Source organism: Amblyomma maculatum, chromosome 3 (genome assembly GCF_055883805.1).
Source record: "Amblyomma maculatum isolate TAMU_Amacu chromosome 3, ASM5588380v1, whole genome shotgun sequence".
NCBI classification, from domain to species: Eukaryota; Metazoa; Arthropoda; class Arachnida; order Ixodida; family Ixodidae; genus Amblyomma; species Amblyomma maculatum.
The window spans coordinates 57,395,558-57,417,409 of NC_139346.1; the positions used below are offsets into that span (position 1 = coordinate 57,395,558).

Here is a 21,852-nt window from a genome sequence, read left to right on the forward strand (position 1 = left end):
CACAGAAATTGTGGTGCTCCCAATCGTAGTTTGAGTGAACGAAATTAGCTGCCGCCTTAACTCGACAGCTCAGTACCAGCCGTAGGCTGATATGTTAGCGATGGTAGCAGCCAGCGTGGTGAGCTCGCTGTCACTTGCAACGTCACGTCCTCCGTCTGCCTGAAACAGACGAAGAAACCATCGCAGACATATCGGCCTGTCGCGGGGATGCAGTCGTGGAGCCAAGGCCGCAGCTGATTTCATTCGGTGAATCGAAGGTTGAGAGCAGCATATTTGTATATATATATATATATATATATATATATATATATATATATATATATATATATATATATATATATATATATATATATATATATATATATAATACTTCATCGTTTTAAACTCCGAAAATATTTCTTTAAAAATGCACCAAAATTACGGGAATATAGCGTTCGCTTTTATCAAAGTCCCGTTCAGTGAGCCAATCGATATATCGAACTACAAGCAGTGTCCCTGCAAGTGCCCTTCTCCTAATAACCCCAAGCATAAGTCTTCATGCGCGGAGCCGGACCGGCTGCGGCAACTTGTGCGCCTCCTGAGAGGGTAACGCTTTATACCAGCTTGATAACGGGAACTTAGAGTTCACTTAAAGGGAAGCTGAAGTGGCTGTATTTCATATTTGGAGGAAATAAAAACATTAGAACGTGCTAAGTGTGTAGCAAAGTATTTTACCTGGTTTTGCGCTAGCTTTTAAAATTATGACGTAAACAGAAAGTAAATTTTAAGTCTTCTACTCAATATACCAGAGAATTTCGGAAAACCTCCTAATGACGTCACTCTTGCCGAATGTTTAAATTTCCTCTCTCCTCGCTCACATGCTGTCGGGCGTCCTCGTAGGCTGCCTTACACATCTTCATGAGCTAAACATTCAGTGGCGTTGGCTTTGTCCCTTCAAGCAGCCTTCTTTTTTCTTGAACCTTAGTGCCGCTTTCCATGACGTCATTGTTGCGGCCACAGCCTGGCGCGGTGCACTGCGGAAAAGTCTGATGCCTGCGCTACTTAATTCGACGATTACACCGGGAATACAAATGGTAGCAACAAAAGACATTTTATTTGGTATTTGCGAGTTCTATACATTTGTCCCCTCTCAGCTCTTCAAATCTGAAACATTTTCAACTGCCCTTTAGGGGTTGCTTTAAGTCTGGCATGCTTGTTTTCAACGCGACACTGCTGCCATGCGAAGAATTCAGATTTCGCTGCAGCTGTTGTCGTGCAGTGAAGCCAGTTTAGCTTACCGAAGGCTTGAGGCTTTTGTCACGAGGCCTGCTTCGTTGCTTAAGAAAATAAAATCAAACAGTAATCTAGCTAACTCATTTAATATAGCGTCTATGTAATGTTACAGAACTGAATTACACCTCCTATGCTGAGCGCTGGTGTTTCAAAATTGGCTTGCGCAGCAGCTTTCAGCTTCGACGCTCAGATCGTAGCAGTGTACCAAAAATTTAGAGAATGGGCTTGCGCCTGCGGAGTGGCTCGTGAGGGTGCGGTCCTTTTTTTGGCGCGTGGTAAAGCTCAGCTTGCGGATGCGCTGAGCTTTACCACGCTTATAGAAAGTATACCTTATAGAAAGTAGGATTCATCCGATAAAACAATAAAGAGCATAATGAAGAAGTGCCAAATATATGAAAAGAAAGTAATTCTAGAACTGCATCAGACATTTGAACAATTTCATTATGAGATTTAAAACGAAAAGTTTGGTTATATATACACAATAATGCCATTAACAGTATATTGCGGTCATGATTAATTTGAATTGAAGAAAAAGAGGGCGGCTTTATAGGAAACAGCTCATGGGTAGCGATACTTAAAGGAGCTGGCTTTTTGTTTTTCTCAATGCGTCGAATGCATGACAGCAAGGAACGAACCCGCCCCATTTTTCTTAAATTTGGGTTCATATGAAGGAAGATAAGCTTGGTTGACTTTTCAAGCCTATCAGAAATGCATAAATGTAAAATAAAACAATTTTTCTATCGTACACACACGTCAAAATAAATAATTTCCAATCGTATACACACATAAAAAATACACTCAATCTTCTTCCACATAAAGTTCCAGTTAGTAAACGAAGCTTTTTACAGATATGTGTTCCAGATAAAAGTGGAACAACGTTTTTGTCAAATTGTATAGGTTTTATGTGGAACATATATATAACTCGAAAACCATTCCACGCATTCTGGATGGTGTTTTCTCAACCTATCTGATGGCTTCTATCTTCGACGTCGCTTCCCTACAGGAGTGCCTAACTAGCTTTGTGGTTGTGCTCTCAGATGGCTTCACTGCTAGAAGTCGCTGCCCGACAGGAGTGCCTAACTTGGTTGATTTTCTTGATATCTGATCGACATCCCTGCCTAACAGGGGAGACAAACGTACTTGACAGTTGATTGCAATCCCACTGCAGTTTCTGCTGCGGTGGTGACACTGATACTTCAGGCAGCAATTAACTGCATTAAAAGAGCTCTTCTACATGTGAGACAAACGTTTCCACCATCGGCATTACTTGGATACTCAAAGGTATAGTGCTTAATGTTTACTGTGACCCCACATCTGCACAGAATTGTCTTATGTTAGGTGCTGCTGAAGTACTTGCAATCTCAGGAAAAAAAACGTGCAGGGGTTTTTGTGAATAGAATAATGAAGTAATCAGAATAATGTTGATCAGGTAGAGCGATCAGCAGAAGGTAGTACGCACTACCAAAGAAAATTGAATGACAATACAAAGCAAGCCTCTGTTCGCAAGCCAAAGTTTAGACATGCGTTTTCAGCTGGGAATGACAACCATCCCTGGCAGGTATTATGTAGGGTTTGCCTCAAAAAGAGGAAATGTGGTCGTTGCAGTCGAGCAGGGCAGAAAATGAAAGAATGTTTCCTTGGGGATTATTTTTCAGTACTGAGAACCCGTGGTTCAATGATTTCGAAAATAAAATAGAGGCAACAGCAGAAGAAAAGGTGCAAGGCTAAGTACACTGTTGATATAAAGGCCCCACAAAAGCTTACAGAATGGAAAATTAGGACAAATATTATACTCTCGCAAATATACGCCCACAGAGGACCGGAACTGTGTTTCCTTGTCTGACCTTTACAATCCATACCTCAACGTGGGGCGGAGCCTTTAAATTAAAAATAAATTTGCCTTTTCATTGTTTTACACATTCCGAAAACTACATCTCCTTGCTGCTGCTGCCTTTTTATTTTCCTTTTCAGGTAATTATATTTTTCACCCTGAATAAACCTAAGTCATAGTTTTTGGAAATATGTCTTTGAGAACGTCTGAGTTCAGACTATTATGCTTTCTATAGCTCTGAATTATATTTTGAAAGACCAAAGCGTACACCTATTAGGAAACAAGTTATGTGTATTGAGCCATTCGACTTCGTAATAATGAAACCTCCACAAGTGGTGCCCTTTATTAACGCTATGCCGACAAAAACATTTAGTCATATGGCTACAAGTTCTTGCATGTGAATTATAAGAAATATGAGTAAACAGTAGAAGGAATGCCATCGTAAATGTTCGTGATCTTCGCGAATTCTAAGAACAAAGGAGTGACATCAGAAAGAAGCCTTGGAATGGTGTTTGCAATGTAATGTGTGCATATTTTATTCAAATATTTTTTTATTGCTATATTACATTATTTATGTTTGCAAGCAATAAAGCGATATTTACAGTGTTTCTTGATTTTAAGAAATAAGAGGCCATATTATTGAAAATTCACAAGGCAAGCTGGGGTAGTGGCTGGACCGTGAGAGATGTAACACTAAAGGAATAACACGAGGAAACATAAAACTTAGGGAAACAATGGGGATAATATATAGTGGCTGGCTTGCTGGCTCATGATGCAGAAGTACACAAGGCAATAGTGGCAGACGCAAATAAGGGGATGCAAACACAGTGCCGGTGTGTGCATCCCCATTTCTTGTTCCTGTCACTAATGCGTAGCGAACTTCTGAATCAGTAGGCAGTCCGAATTCTTAAAGTAGTTCTTGAAACAATTTGAGTAAATATGCAAAAGTGTGTGTGACACAGTTGTTCATAAGGTATACATCAAATATCAGTTGATTACTTGATCATTTTCAAAAATATCTGATCACACGCGATTTATTCACGCATGTCACATGGACAATAGAGGTAGCCACATTGAAGAGCAAAAACTGGTCTTGCAGGCTGATCTGTAAACCAAGTTGTTTATGTGAACAGGAAAAGTGGTACTGCAGGAACCGCTCAAATAGGTGTGCTGTTGATGCCCATTTTGTGACTCATAGAGCAATCAGTACCCTACAAACAACATGTCGAATTTCGTACCCTTGATTAAATAAAACATTCAACTTGGCAACAAAACTTTGTGACAAGCTTTCGCAAAATTACCCCAGTGGCACTTGACGGGTTCGTAATCGGCGCGCACTTTGCACCTAGAGTAAGTAGTTAGACCTTCTCCAAAACAGATTTCAGCTTTAAAGTCATGAGACATACCTCAATTGGTTGAATTTGACAGAGTACCGTTTGAAGAAACCCAAATGCTGGCCAAAATAATTGGGGTATGTCAGCCGAAGATGAAGTGCGCGGCCAAATACAAGAACAAAGCTTGTTCAAAGCTAGTTTCTGCTGCTAAGCAAACAGGAAGTTTCCCACACATAATTGAGTTCTTCCTCCGTCAGAGAAATACACGGTCGAAATGAAGCTCCATCATCTCCGTTTGGTACCTTTGACGAAAAAATTAATGTTTCCTTAATGAAGTTATAGTGATAAAAAGAACCACATTGATTACCAATATTTGTGACAACTGAGTGCTGCCTTATATATTACACAACTTGCATATATTACACAGTATACTATATTTTGGTTTCGCAAGGGCAGAGGAACTAGAGACCAAATTGACAACCTTCGTTGGATCATAGAAAAAGCAGGAGAGTTCCAGAAATCCATCTACTTCTGTTTTATTGATTATGCGAAAGCGTTTGACTGTGTAGATCACAGCAGATTGTGGCAAGCTCTCCAAGAGATGGGAGTTCCAATTCACCTCATCTGTCTCCTCAGGAACCTGTATGAAGGACAAGAGGCCACAGTCAGAACTGGGCATAGTCTTACTGATTGGTTTCTGATTGAGAAAGGAGTGAGGCAAGGCTGCATATATACTGTCGCCTTGCCTATTTAACCTATATGCAGAGTGCATCATGAGGAAGGCCGGTCTGGACGAGCCTTCAGCTGGAGTGAAGATTGCTGGAAAACGTATCAATAACCTTAGATATGCGGATGATACCACTTTAATGGCAGAAAGTGAAGTGGAACTCAACATACTTTTGATGCGCGTACAAGAAGAGAGTGAGAAGTTTGGGCTTAAACTGAACAATTAAAAGACAAAGATCATGGCGTCTTGCCCTATCAAGTCCTGGAGCATCAAGGGACAAGAAGTGGAAGCTGTGACAGATTTGCTCTTATTGGGCTCCAAGATTACCTCGGAAGGAGACTGCAGCCATAAAATTAGGAGATGCCTGCTTCTGGGAAAGAGAGCCATGGTTAGCCTTGACCGCCTAGTAAAGAGCAGAGGCCAACCAGTCTGCCAACCAGAGGCCAACCAGTCTGCAGTCTGCCAACCAAGATCCGTATAACTCGTGCTATGGTCTTTCCAGTTGTGATGCAGTTTCGATGTATGGATGCGAGAGTCGGACTGTGTAAAAGGCTGAGAGCCGAAGAATTGACGCATTTGAATTGTGGTGCTGGCGTAGACTCTTGAGAGTTCCTTGGACTGCTAGAAGATCAAATCAGTCGATATTGTCGACCATAAACCCTCATTGCTCATTGGAGGGTCAAATTCTAAAGTTAAAGCTCAGCTACTTTGGTCATCTGAGGAGAAGAGAGGAGTCGCTGGAGAAAGATTTGATGTTGGGAAATGTTGAGGGTCGCCGGAGAAGGGGTAGGCAGCGAACGCGATGGTTAGATGGCATCCTCGAGGCACTGCAGATGAAGTTATGTGATGTTAAGAAGATAGTGAGAGACCGGAAAGCGTGGCGTGACATGGTCCATAGGGTCACGAAGAGTCGGACACGACTGAACGACTGAACTGAACTGATACTATATTAGATTAGAGTATATTGTATGTACTGTCCCTCGTACATAAAGCAAATACTTTGCTGGCATCTTAATAAAGTTATTAATACATACATACATACATACATACATACATACATACATACATACATACATACATACATACATACATACATACATACATACATACATACATACATACATACATACATACATACATACATACATACATACATACATACATACATACATACATACATACATACATACATACATACATACATACATACATACATATAATTTTGCATTGCACTTCTATACAGACACTTGCTTGCTATTATTTAATTTAAGCAACACGAATCAATTAGATATTAGCGGCAGAAGATCGCATTTTATGCATTTCATGCTGTATTAGGGCTGTGTGCCCGTCACTTGGAAGGATACGCAATACAAAGTAATATTCGTAACATTTTTTTCTTTTTATTTACCAATTTTGGTGCTTTGCCTTCAGTAGCCTTATTGAATTTATTACCTTTGTGAGGAGACGGAACGCAGCTCTTCTGGGGCAAAGGCAGCTCTCAGTACAAGTCTTCAAGCTGTAGATTATGCTTCCTTTCGATGAGCTTGTCTTCTATTATGTCAACTTTAGTCTCGAAATGAAGCTTTGACTCAAAAGCAAGCTGAAATTGAACAATAATCATGGTCAGCAATGTACGAATGTTTGAAACATTGTTTCTGTATTAGAAATATTTATCCATTACTCTCAGCATGAACACATATCTTCCTGCTATCACTTAGGTGTCACGTTTAAAAAAGGTAACCATGTAGCAAACAAATTTTGATCAATTTCTGCCTTTCTTAACCCATGCAAACAACATAAGCAATTTTTTATAATGAAATATATTATTGGCGAACCACATTTCAATGTTCCCCATCATTCTCCACAAACTAATTTTCTTTCCTTTTCATGGAGGCTACGACTGCCTTTATTGTATGTTTTGGCACTGATCACTCATTTCAAATCACCATCAATATTTTCATACCAATAGCCCTCTCTAGTGCACCTAGTTATGTTTATTTTTTCTGTGTCCCGCGAATCAGCCTCTAAGAGATTAGTCAGGCCGCTTCATTTATGACTGAATGTGCTGTTTATGCATTCCAACATTCTTTTCCTAATTTGGAAACTCATTCCAAAAGATCTCAATGCATTTTTAAACTCCTGTCAGAAAAACTCTTGTTTCAGGTATCATTATTCTTCGTAGTTACAGCATCTGATTACTCGCAGAAAAGATGAATCCGCTCCAGTTTGATTTATAGTAGCTGCTATATTATATCCTAAACTGGAGTTTTGTTCTTTTCAAGGCTGGATATGTATTTCTATCGAATTCTGAAAAGTATTATTGCGCTCTTATTTTTCAAAACAAACAACTATAAACAGCAGAAGAATCACCAATTCATTGCATATATAACTTAGCTTTATAGGCAATAGCATTAACCAGTTAGCGCCATTAAGGTGTTCCCTAATGGTATTATACCTACATACTCCTTCCATAAAGCCTTTGTATAGCTTCTTCCAACATGCTATGAATAAGAGCAAGCAGATGACAGACATGGCAGAGAATGGCAATGAATAAGCACAAGAAAAGTAGCCCCAATGAATAAACTGAGCCTGGACATGAAGTTCCCGCGCTAAACAGAAACATTAACTTATCTGGCAGTATTCCATACTACCTTGACACAATTGTCTTGGTTCGCGCGTCTTTGCAATTCAGAACATGTTAGATGCTGATAAAAGAAAATTTAATTGAAAATGAGCCGTAATTGTTCTTTCCTTTTCAAATTTTCAACAATTAGTTATGCAATGCACTTCTCGCCCCAATCTTTTTCTATATGTATTTTATGTTCAGGGTATTAATGAACTCTTTTCATAACTTGTCCTGAACTACGATGTCAATTTCCCGCTGCAGACTGATGCATACAAAACCCAGAGACACGCTATAGCGTTTCACACACAAGGACGATTTTTGTCTACACTTTCTAAATTTAGTTTTTTGTTGTGAAGTTTTTGCACCCCGATACTTAGCATTAGCAAACATCGGCTTTCCGTTTTGAGCAGTTTGACCTTATGTGCAATATATTGTATTTGAATAAATAAAATATTTAATTCATCGATTACTCTCTAAATTTTCATCATTAGCATAATCAAGCATCGGCTTTACATTGTGAGCATATGGACACCGTTGATTCCTCTTATTTTTTATTTATGCAACTATAACAATTATTTGATCAATTAATCATTCGAAATATTCTTGTTTTGCATCATTAACCATTGGCTTCTCAGTTTAAGTATTTTGACAGCTGTGAATACCGCTTTTTCAATTTTTTAACTATTTCAATAATTTTGTTGATCAATCAGACTCCTAAATATTGTTGATTACCATCATCACCATCGGATTTTTCTTTTGGGCATTTTGACACACTTTAACAACCTATTTCAACTTGTTAATTTTCATTTCCCTAATTAATGATTTCATGATAAATATTTCATAAATCGTCATTGCAATCAACCAATAATCAATACAACGACAAATTATGATACGGATTTTTTTTTCAACGCTGTCACCTATTACATCCGACAAGCGTTGCGGACAATTACAATGCCGACGGCTTTTCGGCAGAGCAAGTTGTATAAGCTGTCGCCTCAAAATTACTTGTCTCGCCTGTTGAAGTTCTATGTGTCACAGGCGAGTATCCACATAAAATACACCTTCCCAATGACAATGTTGCCTTGGTCATCACTTTCACGGTGCGTTTCAAGCCACAAGTATTGTCATTCGCTGCAGTGGGCTCCTCGCTGTCCACATATTTATTGTCACAGTTGAACAACCCATTCTTTGAAGAATGATGTTAGAATGACAGACTGTAAGGAGATATAAAACACACCTGTGAAAAATGTACAAAATCGCAACCACACAACAAATAATATCACTTGTCTAATATCAGGAGTTACCAAGAAGATATATCACAGCCTCAGATGACAAGGTGTACTTGCGCGCTACGTAATCAATTCAAAAATAGATTGGGATTCCAACACGGTGCAACTTTAATCCTACAGACACCTTGTAACCTACAATAAAATGGGCCCAATGGTACAAGTAATATGTCTGCACATTTCTATGTTCTTTTTCTCTCATAGAGATTATTACAGCAACGTGACACAGGTTACGAGGGATGCCTTTGTGGACATCTCGGGAAAGTTGGATCATGAGGTTATTTTTAACTTACTTCGCGCAGCACATGAGAGCTATGATTTTTGCCTCCATCGAAAAGCGGCCGCCGCGATCAGAATAGAATCTGCGTAATTGCGTCCAACAGCCTTGAGTTGTTTGCATACAGCAGAGAATGCGCTTCTTATAGGTCTGTTTTAGGAAAAAAGTTTGTAACATTGAGCAAAAAAAGAGGCCAACATGCAAGCCATAGCATATCATGAATGTCTGCATGGTGAATTCTTTTTTGCGCGAGTTAGGGAAACGATACTGTTTGTGACGAGACATCGAGGTTTCAAATAAAGAGCAAAGTTTTCAAGCAGTAAGCACTTACCTAGGCACTAAACCGTCTGCAGGTTGTGGCCTTGGGGTCGTGGTGGCACAAACGTTGCTTGGTCTTGATTCCATTCTAAGTACATTAATTATCAGCGGCCTTCTGGGCTGTACAAACCAGGGCCCGCTTGCACAAAACAATCTTAAGACTGTCTTAGCTAAGTCCAGACTTAACTGGAGTCTAAAGAATAGGCCACTAGCATGGACGCTTAAGACTGGAGTCAAGACTGGGCTTCAGTCCTGACTTGAATAAGTCGCTTGTATGATTACGACTCTAGTGCTGTCTTGGTTAAGACACAAGGACGCCAGGTGTCTAAGTAGAGAAATTAGGGAAATACAGGGATGCACTGGCACTGTCCCTGCTGTAAGATGTACACATTCCGTTAATTTCGCGCTGTGTAAAATCCATGCCATTGCTTTTTGCGGCTAAAAATTGTGTTACGAGGAAAAATGCCCCAAGTGGTTGCTGAGGCCGTCTGGGAAGCCACTCTGGTGAACATGAACCCGAAGCGTTCGACGTTCGGAACACGAGCGAGCCGTCTAAAATAAGCTTGGTCTTTCTAAAGACACCATTTAAGTCTGGACTTAGCTCGGACTTTATCGTGCAAGCCGGCCCAGGTGTCGCAGTCGCCATAGTCTATTTTAACGGAGCTTCGAAATCAGTGAGCTTTCCTCTGGTTCCGGCGCGACAAGAAAGGAAGAGCACTGAGGAGCGCAGCAAAACGAAATCGTAGGGCTGATACGGCACTCTGATTCGTGGCCACCGGGAAACGCGCCCATGGCTTATCATAATGAAGCGCTTCGGGCTGCTTTCATCGTCCCGAACGTAAACAGGTCGCCGTGTGCTCATTCGTGTTTCTTTAACTTGAGTGCACTTCGAGTTTCTTTGGCTATCTTGCAATCTTCGGCGAGTATCAAGCTCGGCGTCACGGAACAAAGCGGAATTGTCATGTCTGCTTGATAATGGCTAATTTGCTGCATGTTTTGTCTGTATAGGGAGAGTGAACATTCTGTGGCAAGTGTCGTGACAAGCTTATTCGAAGGGAACGCTCACTCACGTACGATGGGTAAGGTGACTAGCGCGTGCTTGTAGCGTGAACCACATGATTGCAGAAACTTGTTCGCAAGCGTTCATCGCTATAAGCAGGAACGTGTGGAATAGAGAACCTGCATATTATCTGCAGCGAGTTTGCGCCAATTAAGCTTACTTTGTTTCTTTTACGTGGGTAGCAATAAAGTAACTTGGCCTGTAAAATGTAGGGCTCCATTTACACCCACGCACGCAGTGGCTTGGTTTAGCTTTCATCAATGTGGTCAAAGACCGCCGCCGCTGCGAATGCGATATCGAGGGCGGCGCACACAACTTTCGGAGGGTCTTCACAGGATTACCAATTAATGTTCGAACCCAACCATGCAGCCGCGTTTGCATATAAAGGCGAAGCGTAATAGGCGCCGAAGTGCTGTGCCGTTGCCTCCGCGGTTAGGTTCGGCAGCGTGCTAGGAGCTCATGGCACATGCCACGGGTCTACAATGTCCGCGCGCATATATGCCGACTCCAGACCGTGAAATGAGCAGCGTCCATGCGAAGCAGCTGGCCTTCATTATTTTAATTTCTGAGTATAACAGACCATGTATGCAGAATCTGTCCGAGGAAAGTTTCACTAGAGAGCGATTTCCAGCCCCCTTAAAATTGGGCCGCATGGACACCCGAAATTTAACCTCGTCCACGTTTAACCAAAAATAGTGTAGAACCTAAGTTTATTATCACCAATTTAATGGTGGCCTCCAAATCTGGGTACCCCCCAACGTGGCCTCCTGAACCCCCGAAATTCGACCTCGCGCATATCTGATGAGCGCAAGCTCAGGATAAATGCACTTTCACTTAATGCTCAAAAAGAAAATAGATATTAAAACAAGAATCCGCAGTGCAATTAAAGTAAGCGAAAAGGAGTGCAGAAAACACAGTAACGAGATATATTTTTGTGTTTATGTCTTGAAAAACGCGGACATGAAAATGGACTAACATGCAATGAAAAAAGATCAATCTAGGCTGACTAGAAATACAGAGTACACTTTTTAGAGGAGTAAGATGGTGATAATTTATAACATTAGGTAAAGGGTACCGTATCATCTGGCTACCCTATTAGTCCGTGTTTATGGTACCTAGCACAGGTTTGCTTTCCCTGCGTTGTCAGATATTTGACGTAATTTCACAGCAGAGATTACCTTGCGGTAAGGGCCGTTTTGTTATCGCTGTCTGACAGAATGATGCATGAACTCAATTATATAGATTAGCAACTGGGACGGCGAGGTCAGGTTCGCAAATCAGCATGTAAAGGTACGCGAGCGGCTATTTTTTGTAATGCGTACATTGGTCATGTTGAAAGCAGTTGTAGTGCCCCAAGGTAGAAATAACGTAGTGGGAAAGAGATTTATAAACAGCAGTTTTTGTGTTTTGTGACAAGACAAATTCCAAGTGCGATTACGTCAAACACTAAAACCTCTTTTCCAGCTAGTCATCTGAGCTCCACACTTCTAAAATCATTTCGCTAGTGCGTCTGATTATTTACACGAATATTTCGTTCCTCGATTCTCTTTGAATCGAGTATATTTACTTGGCTTTCTTCGGCAGAATCGACAAAGCATTTCAGGCCCTCTGGTAATATTATCGGACGACGACAAACGTATTTAAATTCAGCTATCAAAGCAGCTCCGCAAAAATAGAGCTCCTTTTTTGATTGCAAACAGCCGGGAAAAATCGAAAGACAATTTATGTAATAAAAATGTAACGCCCCAGAATACACGAACACACATATAAGTGCACGGAATTAGAAACTTGTGCCCATAATTCAGACAAAAAGGAAAAATCCCTAATAAAGCATAAAATTGTCATTTTTACTATAGTCCTTGTCAGGGCTAAATATTACGGAAATATAAGAAATACGACATATTTGCTCAAATAGTCAAGCCAGTAAAAAACAATTTTCAAACTCTAAATCAAATGTATGCAGTACCGTGTGTAATGGTAACAATATTTTGCGCTCTGCAGTGATCACCCAGTCTAAAATCGACAGCTGTTCCCAAATGGAAAATTTCTAATTTAGTTTTCACTTTTAGTCGGACCACTGGGTTTGACATATTGGACCAAATTTCACATGGTGCCAACTGCTCTGAGGAAAAAAAATTGATAATGTTCGAATGGAATCAACATGTTCTTTTTTGACAGTTCCGGGTTTTATTTCGAACGCCACAATGTTTCCTTCGAACAGGTTGTGGGTAAGTGTAACGCGCTGAAATTGGAAAAACGGCTTTTCCATTTAAGTAAAGTATGTTCCAGTTAATACGAGCTCGTTCCAGTTAAAAAGAGGGACAGAGACGCGGATTAAATGTAGCGTCACACATAGAGCAACCTAATGGTGTCTGGTTCCAGTTAAAATATAAAGAAAAAGCGATTTATGTGGAACTTATGGAGAACCGGCGGCGTTTATGTGGAACCAAAATTAAAAGTGTACCTTCATTTCTAACACATTCATATTTGACCTTCATAGATTTTACTGATTCACATTATGCTTAAGTATATAATAACTTAGACTATTCAGTCTAATAGTAAATATCACAACATTCAAGGTAATATTACGATTTAGCATCAGAAACTACGAGCTATTAGCCTCAATCGGAGCATTTCTGGAACGCTTGCTGATTATCGAGAAAGAATTGAGGGACGAGTTTAGCGGAAGGCGCGGACGTAGTTTCTTTTGCATCGTGAAAATTTAAGCTGATAAAACGCGCTGACATCACGCGAAAATGGAAGAGAATAAACATCACACAAATTGTTGCCATAAGATCGAAAATTAACACAAACGTTGACATAACATGCGACACGGTGTTCCTCAAATGGGAGTCAGCGTATACCACAGGGGTCGAGAAGCAATTTTCAGGTCCGCGAGATCCCCAACCATAAAACAATCACACCTGACTTGCATAGTTACCCAAATACGAAATAGGTGCGTAGCACGGCTTACGCTGCCACACCAAATGGCCCAGCTTAATCCATAGCGACACCAATCAAAAGCGCGAAGCTCACACGTCCTGAGCTCTCTTCACATCATCTCCAGTGCTTCTTATCACCGAGCGGCCCTGGGAGCGGATCGAAGCCAAGGTCGAGACAGCACCACACATGCATGTCTGCTCTGCGTAAAAGCCGAAAAGCTGCTCACGCTAAGTCAGAGAGAGCAAACTTGAGTGTGTGAGAGCGACACACGACTACTAAGTCCGGAGTAACACGCGATTGTACAGCACTGCCCAGTGACGGCCTTGGCCTCCGCAACTGCTGTAAGCGACGCTCTCTCATTGGCTGTAGCTATGAGGTACCTCCGCCTTCTCATTAGCTAAGAAGCACGAAGCGGAGCTACAACACTAAGGCTCGCAGCGTCGCCACCGTCTCTTTCGCGCCTCATGCTCAAGAAGAATGAAAGAAAAATCAGGCACCGGGCCGCTACCAGTCAAATCTTTCACTGACGCCAGAAGTGCTACGAACTCAAAAGAAAGATCGCGTGATAAGTCTCGCCTGGCTAGATATTGCTTTTCAGGGTTAAAAACACCGTTGTTCAAAGCACACTTTAGTGCTTGAAAGGCAGAAAACGCAAGAAGACAACGGAAATAGAAACCGCGGTAGGTGAAACTTGAGCTCTGACTGCACTACTGGACGGGACTACAATGCAAAGCGTCTTGGGTGTCCGACACGCGAGCGACGCGGTGTTTTGAGGAGTCGAATCTCTTCCAACGGCATGCATACGGGCGCCGACGCGCCACCCTTCCCCACACTTTCTGCAGGCAGTGGCGCGCTGGCTTAACAAGTGCACGTTTTTAGAAGCCACTTTAGCCATCTCTCATTTCTAACTTCCGTAGCTGTGGCACTGTCCGCACAAGGTCCCCCCTCCACCCCGTGGTACACAAGTGGCCCCCACATATCCATGGCTGCGAACAACTTGTGTGAAATGTAACTAAAACTATATTACACTTAAAAACCGAGGTAGTCAGTAGATGTCATTGTAAGTTTTGGATCCAGTTGCTAGCAAAACAGGCCAGCCGAATCACATGTAGAAAAATTTGTATGACTTGCTGCGGAGGTCTTGCGTCTAGGAATGTACAAAAAATTTGAAAGGAAATATTTCGGTGAGTTTGTTCAATTTACTTAAGGAAGGGCTTTAATCTAGTAATGTGCAAAACGTATACTCAGAAACAAGTAAACGTTGGAACTGGCAGGCAAGATTAAAGTAAGCCATAAAGCTGGTGGAACAAGGAAATCATGGAAATAATTTCAAAGCAGTGATATTGTATAGAGAGCACAAAAAGTCCAAAAAGCCCAGGTTTCTATGCACAACATAGACAGAAATCGAAGTCTGGTATTCTCAGAATAAAGTAGAAGCACATATCATGTCGAGGGGAAAATGAAGAAGTCCATGGATACTTGGAACGCAGAGACACAGCTCAAAATGCATTCTAAGACCCCATTAGCTGTGCTAGTAACCATAAATAAAATCAAATATATCTAGATTTTAGGGGAATCGGTTTAGAGATGGAAGGACGCTAAGAAGCTTATTGCATCTGTTTTAACTGTTGAATTTAAGAAATAAGATCGAGTTATATACTTGATTACATAAACACCAAAATAAGCATCGCGAAAACAAATTGACGATTTACCAATGTTAGCTGTAACAAGGCAGAGGGAAATACTTTGAAATACAATTTCGCAGAGAGAGTGTAACTCCGAATGGGAAGCTGGTGAATAAACATATTGTTTGTCTTTCTCTGTCCCGCCTTATTACTTGTGATTTCAAAAATGCACCCCCTAGCCCAAAAAACAGTTCTACTTACCCAACAAAGAAGGAAGCTTTGTTAAACGCAATCGAAAGAGTCATGTAAAATAAATAGGTTTTAGAATGCCGGCGAGAGTACAATATTTTTTTTCAATTAAAGCGAATGAAGTATGAAACATTTAAAATACTTCAGGCAAACTACAACAAAATTATTACATACAAGCGGTCAATGCTGGTAATTAGATTGAAACAAGTCTTGGATACCATGAGTAATATACTAGAAAATCTTCAGAGCGTGCTAAGAATCGGCAAATGCTGATGAAAATCTTTTCGTGGCCATTCAATGTAAGGAAAAAGCTTGGGCAGATAAGGTGTCTGTATTTAGCCTTCCCGGATGCAGGTGGTTCGGTTCGAGATGCTTGAGCCGACTACACGAAGAGATAAAGGTAGCGGCCACGTGGCACAAGAAGCGGGAAAGAAAATATGCCGAAATGAGAATAGGTAAAATAGAATGGGGTGAACTAAGTGCGACAATAGCCGAGGTATAGATAACGGACTGAATCATGGTTTCGTATTATAGCGCTCTTTCTTAGGATCCGTATGCTTATTTCAATGAAGGTTACCCGTAAATAATTTCAGTTTTAATATCTCATGCCAGTTTGCAACAGAAAGGTATGGAGTGATAAAGAGCTTCAGATATAGGCAGGTAGCAAAGTGAGCAGGCTTTGATCTGTATCCCTGCTATAAGTGATAGCAATGACATGGAGGAGAAGAAGAATTCATTAGCGCTGGCAGCACGGCACGGCTGCCTAGGCTGCTGGTGTTAAGGGATCGACCGATAAGCGCTCGGTAAAGGTAACTGCCCCCCACGCTTCTCAAATGGAAGGCAAGTGGAATAAAGACTTCGGTATAATAATTCAGCCGAAAACAGCAGTACGGATACATGGGAGAGCAGTGACGCTTTTTAAACATTTTGGCATATGAGAAGCTATAAGTTTTCTTGAAGCCGTATGGCTGCCGTCGGATGGATGCAATGAGGTAATAACTCATTCATTTAAATGTGAGTCATTTAAACTTTCCCCTAAAGCGTCCTAAAAGGGGCTGGCACGTTTTGGCTTCTACGTCATACTTACTAAGTGGTTTTGTTTGTGACTGACTTGCAAACGAATGGAAGTTAACTAAGACGACGATGTTCAGCGCGACAATAAGTGGCTGCATTGCACGCGTGGTACAAGGCTCTGGTGATGGCTTTGTTCTTCAGTGTTGTTCTTTAAACTTCTATCTTCTGAAACTTTTTTTTCAGCGCATGCGCTACCGATTCGCTCATGCGCACAACATAGAAGCTGGAGTCGGCGAGTGTCATTTAGAGGCCAGTGCATATTGGTTTCTCTAAGAGAGCCTCTTTACTCTTTAATGGGTGAGCTTATCACTGCAAAAAGAAAATTGCACTAAATATGCTCTACGTCGCAAATGCGTTGAAACAACGGTACATATTTTCTAAAATGGGTATTATCTTTTCGAGTGTCTACCTAAGACATTATCTGAGACAGGTGAATTTAGTGATAGGAAATTTAATAACAAAAAATTTGCTTATTATTAGCAAAAACCAATTGGTGTATAGGTGGCTTACACTTGTGAAAGGCGACGCAATAATAGTATTTGCATTTCAAAGACTGAATTAGGGATTCATTGCAAAGGCGGTGAAGTTTGTCGAAACGCGTTGGAAACCGCAATGAACGAGGTGTACATAAAAATAAGTTTCTATACCGTTCACAACTTAATGATTTAGATAAGTGTAAATGTTAATTAGTTATTTTAAAATATGGTGAATATAAATGTAATACTTTCAATTCCACAAAAAGCATATAAAAAGTTTAAAAATATATTAGCCCCTGTTGCTTCTTTTCTGCGAAAGGGACGCTAATGAAGTCTAAAATAAATTTCTTCCATAAACACTACACTACAGATTTACCGCTACATACACTTACGGTAGGAGCATAGAGAAAAAGCAGCAAAAACAGGCACTCACCTTTGCCGGACGCTCCCCTGAGCGCCAGTCAAAACAATGAAAACATCAGCGCACACACTGCCGCCGAGATACTTACGGTAAGGGAGCCGCAGAGATATGTCTCTATGGCCACTATCTTCAACGCAGTTGGCCATGCCTTCGGCTGACCGATAAGCTGCGCTGATGTGGTGCGCCGTTTGAAAGATCCGGCAGTGACCTACCTGAATATATTTGCTTTAGGAAATGATGAGGGCATCTCTCATAGCGGAATAGATAAAGTGGTGCTCCTACCGGGGCGAAAAGTAAGCAGAACAAGAAGATGGAGGCAACTGCAAGTGCCCTAGCTGGACCTGAGATGGGCTGCTTTCAGGCAGCCTAAGAGTTTTTGTTTAAAGGCTGTTCGATGAATGAAAAATATTATTTAATGTTAATAACAGCAATAATAGTAACTTGAAGGCCTTAAACGTGGCGGCTTTTTGTGGAAATGCAATAAGTTGAAGGAATTGGTGCTAAAATCCTTTAAGTAAACGACAAAAAGGAGGAAAGATTCAGAATAAACGCCTTTAGGTAAAGATTTAGGGGTGAAGGCATTTATTATTAATGTTTTCAGAACAAGAATGGTCGTCCCTGAATACACATGAGGATCAGGAATGATATGTGACAGCGATAAAAGGCTACAGGGTAAAGCCTTAGGTTTAACACCTCTACTAAAGGCCCTTAAAGCAATTACCTAGAGATAAAGCTTAGGTATTCAACCTAAAGGGTTTTGTGATAAGTAGCACAGTAATCTTAGATGCCCTGTTACTTTATTTTTGTTGTCTTCATCTGCATATCTTTTTAATTCTTTTAAGTTTTGTGATTCTGCAAAAATTTGAAATGATGTAATGGTTTTATGCATGGCGCGATACAAATATATCAATGGTAGATTGGGGATTGTAAGGTGCTCTTCTGCGTCGATTTGCATCCCATGTACTGACAAAATGAGATCACTAATGAAATTCCAAGGCTGGCGCACTGTGGTCCGGTCTAAAACAGCAGCCACCACATTTGTAATGTAAGACTAGCGAAAACCTTGGGAATAATAAGTAAGGGTGCACCTTTTGCAAATGCAGTTGTTGTTTCCTTCATTAATACATTTATAGTAGTTTAAATTGTAGCTGGTGGCATCATGCCCAGTTACGTTGTCTCACTAGGCGATTAAAATGCCAGTTCGCACTACCGTGGAGAGCGGCGTAGTCTAAATGTGCGACTTTCGGAGCTGCAAAGAGCGCCCGAATTTCAAATTCCAATACCGGCACCGACTTGTACAATCTACTGATCTTATTCAACGTGGCTAAGGACCTCTGTCACATTACTGATACGCTAAGGTGATGAATCGCACAAAGCTCTCTCATGATAGTAGATATTTGCTTGGTGATTTTTGGCTGCAGTCTTCTCTACTAAGCGCTTTAACGAGTGCATTGCCCTTCCGAGTTTTTCGTGTCCAACTAACAATAGTGCAGGTGCTATTGAAAGGTGATGTTTGCATGAGCAAGAGCCGATAATGCCGGACACATTGACGACGGCTCTGCAGGCGTGCTCAGTCTGAAGCCTCTCGAACTCTTCCTATGTCTCCTTTTGTTTTGTCCATGTACTGTCTAGTAAGAACACAATCATTTCTCTAATACAATGCGCACTTGAATGCGGATTCTAAGCGTTCTAGGGAGCGTTCCGCAAACGTTAGGTATCCAGTGATGTCGCAATACTAGACAGCAAGATAAAAAGGGCTTTATTCGGAAAGTCACAGTGACTATTCGCGAAGTTAGGTTGCTGTAATTATGTCGGCGAAAGAGTGCTCAATATTAAAAGCAGAAACAATTTAGACTCTATGAACACTCACTCGAAGCGAGTGCTAAAATAGTGTTGTACTCAATGCTTGACGATTATGAAACAACTTACCTTCGCCAGAAAGCACGTATGCGGCCAACAAATTACTGCATGAAGCCTCTAGATTCGGTTTCTCTCGTGATCAATGAATATCCAGGTTGTGGAATACGGTTATTTCAAATTTCACATTTTAGAGCACAGTTCTGCATGGGTAGTACATACAAGCCATTTTTATATACAGTAACATCAGATAACTGCCATCCCACCCGAAAGTGCTGTGCACTGCGCCAGCTTCAACGTTTCAGGTTATGATTTCTCCGCAGTCATTCGCTAGCGCATCCCAACCGCTTGTGTTTTATGCGCATCAAGAAAAACGAAGATGCCATAAATTCCTTACTACAGTTCAGTGCTAGCTATCAAAAAATAACTGAAATACTAACAACAATACAGCTTCGTTATCTCTATCCCAGTTTTAAAGAATAACGCCCCTGTTCACGTAAGTTTAACAACAAAATGATAACATGAAATCTTGTTGGAGCGATATTGGCTCGGTTACTTGAAATTGCAAAGTTTACAGTACGCTTGCTTGTAATCCTCGCAGGTAACACTGTACTAGTATTGAATTCCCGAGTATACAGCAATAAAAATTAACAAGAAAGGATTTGTATAATTGTCGTTATTTCAAGTATTTTACAGCAAAACCTTAACAAGAATGGACGACGTGAGAGGCATTGGAGAAAGGAGATCAATTAAAACCTGGAACTACCGCCTTGCTTGCAAACACTAACCATTCATAGGTCGGGGATTCTGGAACAGCTAATTATGAGGCAGCAGTGGGATGTAAGATACCGTTAGGGTAAACGTCGATGGCCATGCTCTACGCTTCCCATGCGTGAAAATTATTTTCTTTTAAAAAGCCTTAAGTTGGTTTCGGAGCGAAGAAACTAACGTGTAATAGAAAAGGAATGTACTGACTTTCAGAGAAAAAAAAACGACGTAACCATCACTGCAGAATAGGAGTGGAACAATGCAAAAGCATTACCATGAGCGCGATATTGGTAGCTCCTAATCGACACTCTTTTACGCCTACTTACCCACTCCGTTAGGATGCGACCGCCACTCTTCGACCTGCGTTGCTATCACTTGGCGTGACTCAGCACTTTTTTTTACATGACTCATGACTCACAAGGCTCACGAATCATGAATTACATGACTCGAAACTTTCGTGTAACATAACTAATGACTTTATGACTCGTTGATAATAGAGCTCTTCCTTACACAATTCCAACTCTCCACCGTTCATTGACTGATGACGCCAGTTGGTGAAGGCGTGACGAGGCGAACAAGTTTTGGAGGCACATTTTGGAACACTTTTGATGCCAACTTAGGCTACTTATGTTAATATTGGGATGCAACTATCCAATATTTAAGCAAACGCTCGTAATCTTTATGTGTTGTTTGTTGTTGGCAGCCATTGCGTGCGGCCATATCACTTTGCTTTCACAGCACAGAAGCATCTTGTTTTCTTCTCTCAGATGCTTTCTATGAATATATTTATATTGTTACGGGGATGTACTTAATGTAACAACACTGCGATGGGCTGGACTTGACGCTGAGACTTCAGTAGCCGTGCAGTGTTCACTCTGTCAGCGTCGTCCTCTTTTTCAACGCTTTGTCGTGCCCGTGTTCCTCGGTCGTCGTCTTCGTCAGTGAGCACATTACTTTGGTCCCCGCGTTTCCAGGTAACACTACCCCCCCCTCGGCAAAAGGCAACGTCCCGGTGCGTATTAGGCGTGCGATGTGGAGGGGGAGTAATATGGCTTTAGGCGGGCGACATGTACGATTTCGGAAGTGGGTGTAGCAGTCGGTGCCTTTGGGTGGAGCGGTGAAATCTCATAGGTCACGTCGGTCACTGGGCGTAGTACACGGTAAGGACCTGTGTAGTGGGGCAGAAGCTTTTGACACAACCCCACACGACGGCACGGAAGCCAGAGCAACACCAGAGATCCGGGAGGATAGTGCACATCGCGGTGGTGAGCGTCGTAGCGGCGTTTTTGAGCTTCTTGAGAGATGGTGAGATGGTGACGAGCAATCTGGCGAGCAGCGTCGGCTCGGGCGATGGTATCGCGGGCATAGGTTGTGACGGGGCCAGCGGCGGGAAGCAAAGTGTCGAAAGGCAGTAACGGGTCTCTTCCAAAGAGAAGATAGAATGGAGAGTATCTAAGCTAAGCTAAATGGTCTAAGCTTCTAGTTGCGTACAAAGTTTTTCTGATCTTTCTACCGTCCTCATAATTAGTAATTTATCTGCGGCCGCTGTGAAATGTTGTAAGGTAGATTTATGAATATATTTTTGGAAATAGAAAAACATTCGAGTGCTTCTCAAAATCCGATAATGAAGTTTGTCCTTCGCCTATATAAAAACACACCGGTATAGAAAACTACTGGTCCGCATTTTCGGAAAACAATGCAAGTCAAT

General features: G+C 41.3%; 1 protein-coding gene across 1 annotated transcript in view; it reads right to left on the reverse strand.

Moving 5' to 3' along the window:
* Positions 1-69: 69 nt before the first annotated feature.
* Positions 70-21,852, reverse strand: part of LOC146194816 (monocarboxylate transporter 9-like) — a 104,033-nt gene continuing 82,250 nt past the window's right edge. Inside the window, exon 5 of the mRNA XM_084596646.1 lies at positions 70-159. Within this exon, the coding sequence (XP_084452772.1) occupies positions 70-159 (90 nt within the window). The remainder of the gene's footprint in view (positions 160-21,852) is intronic.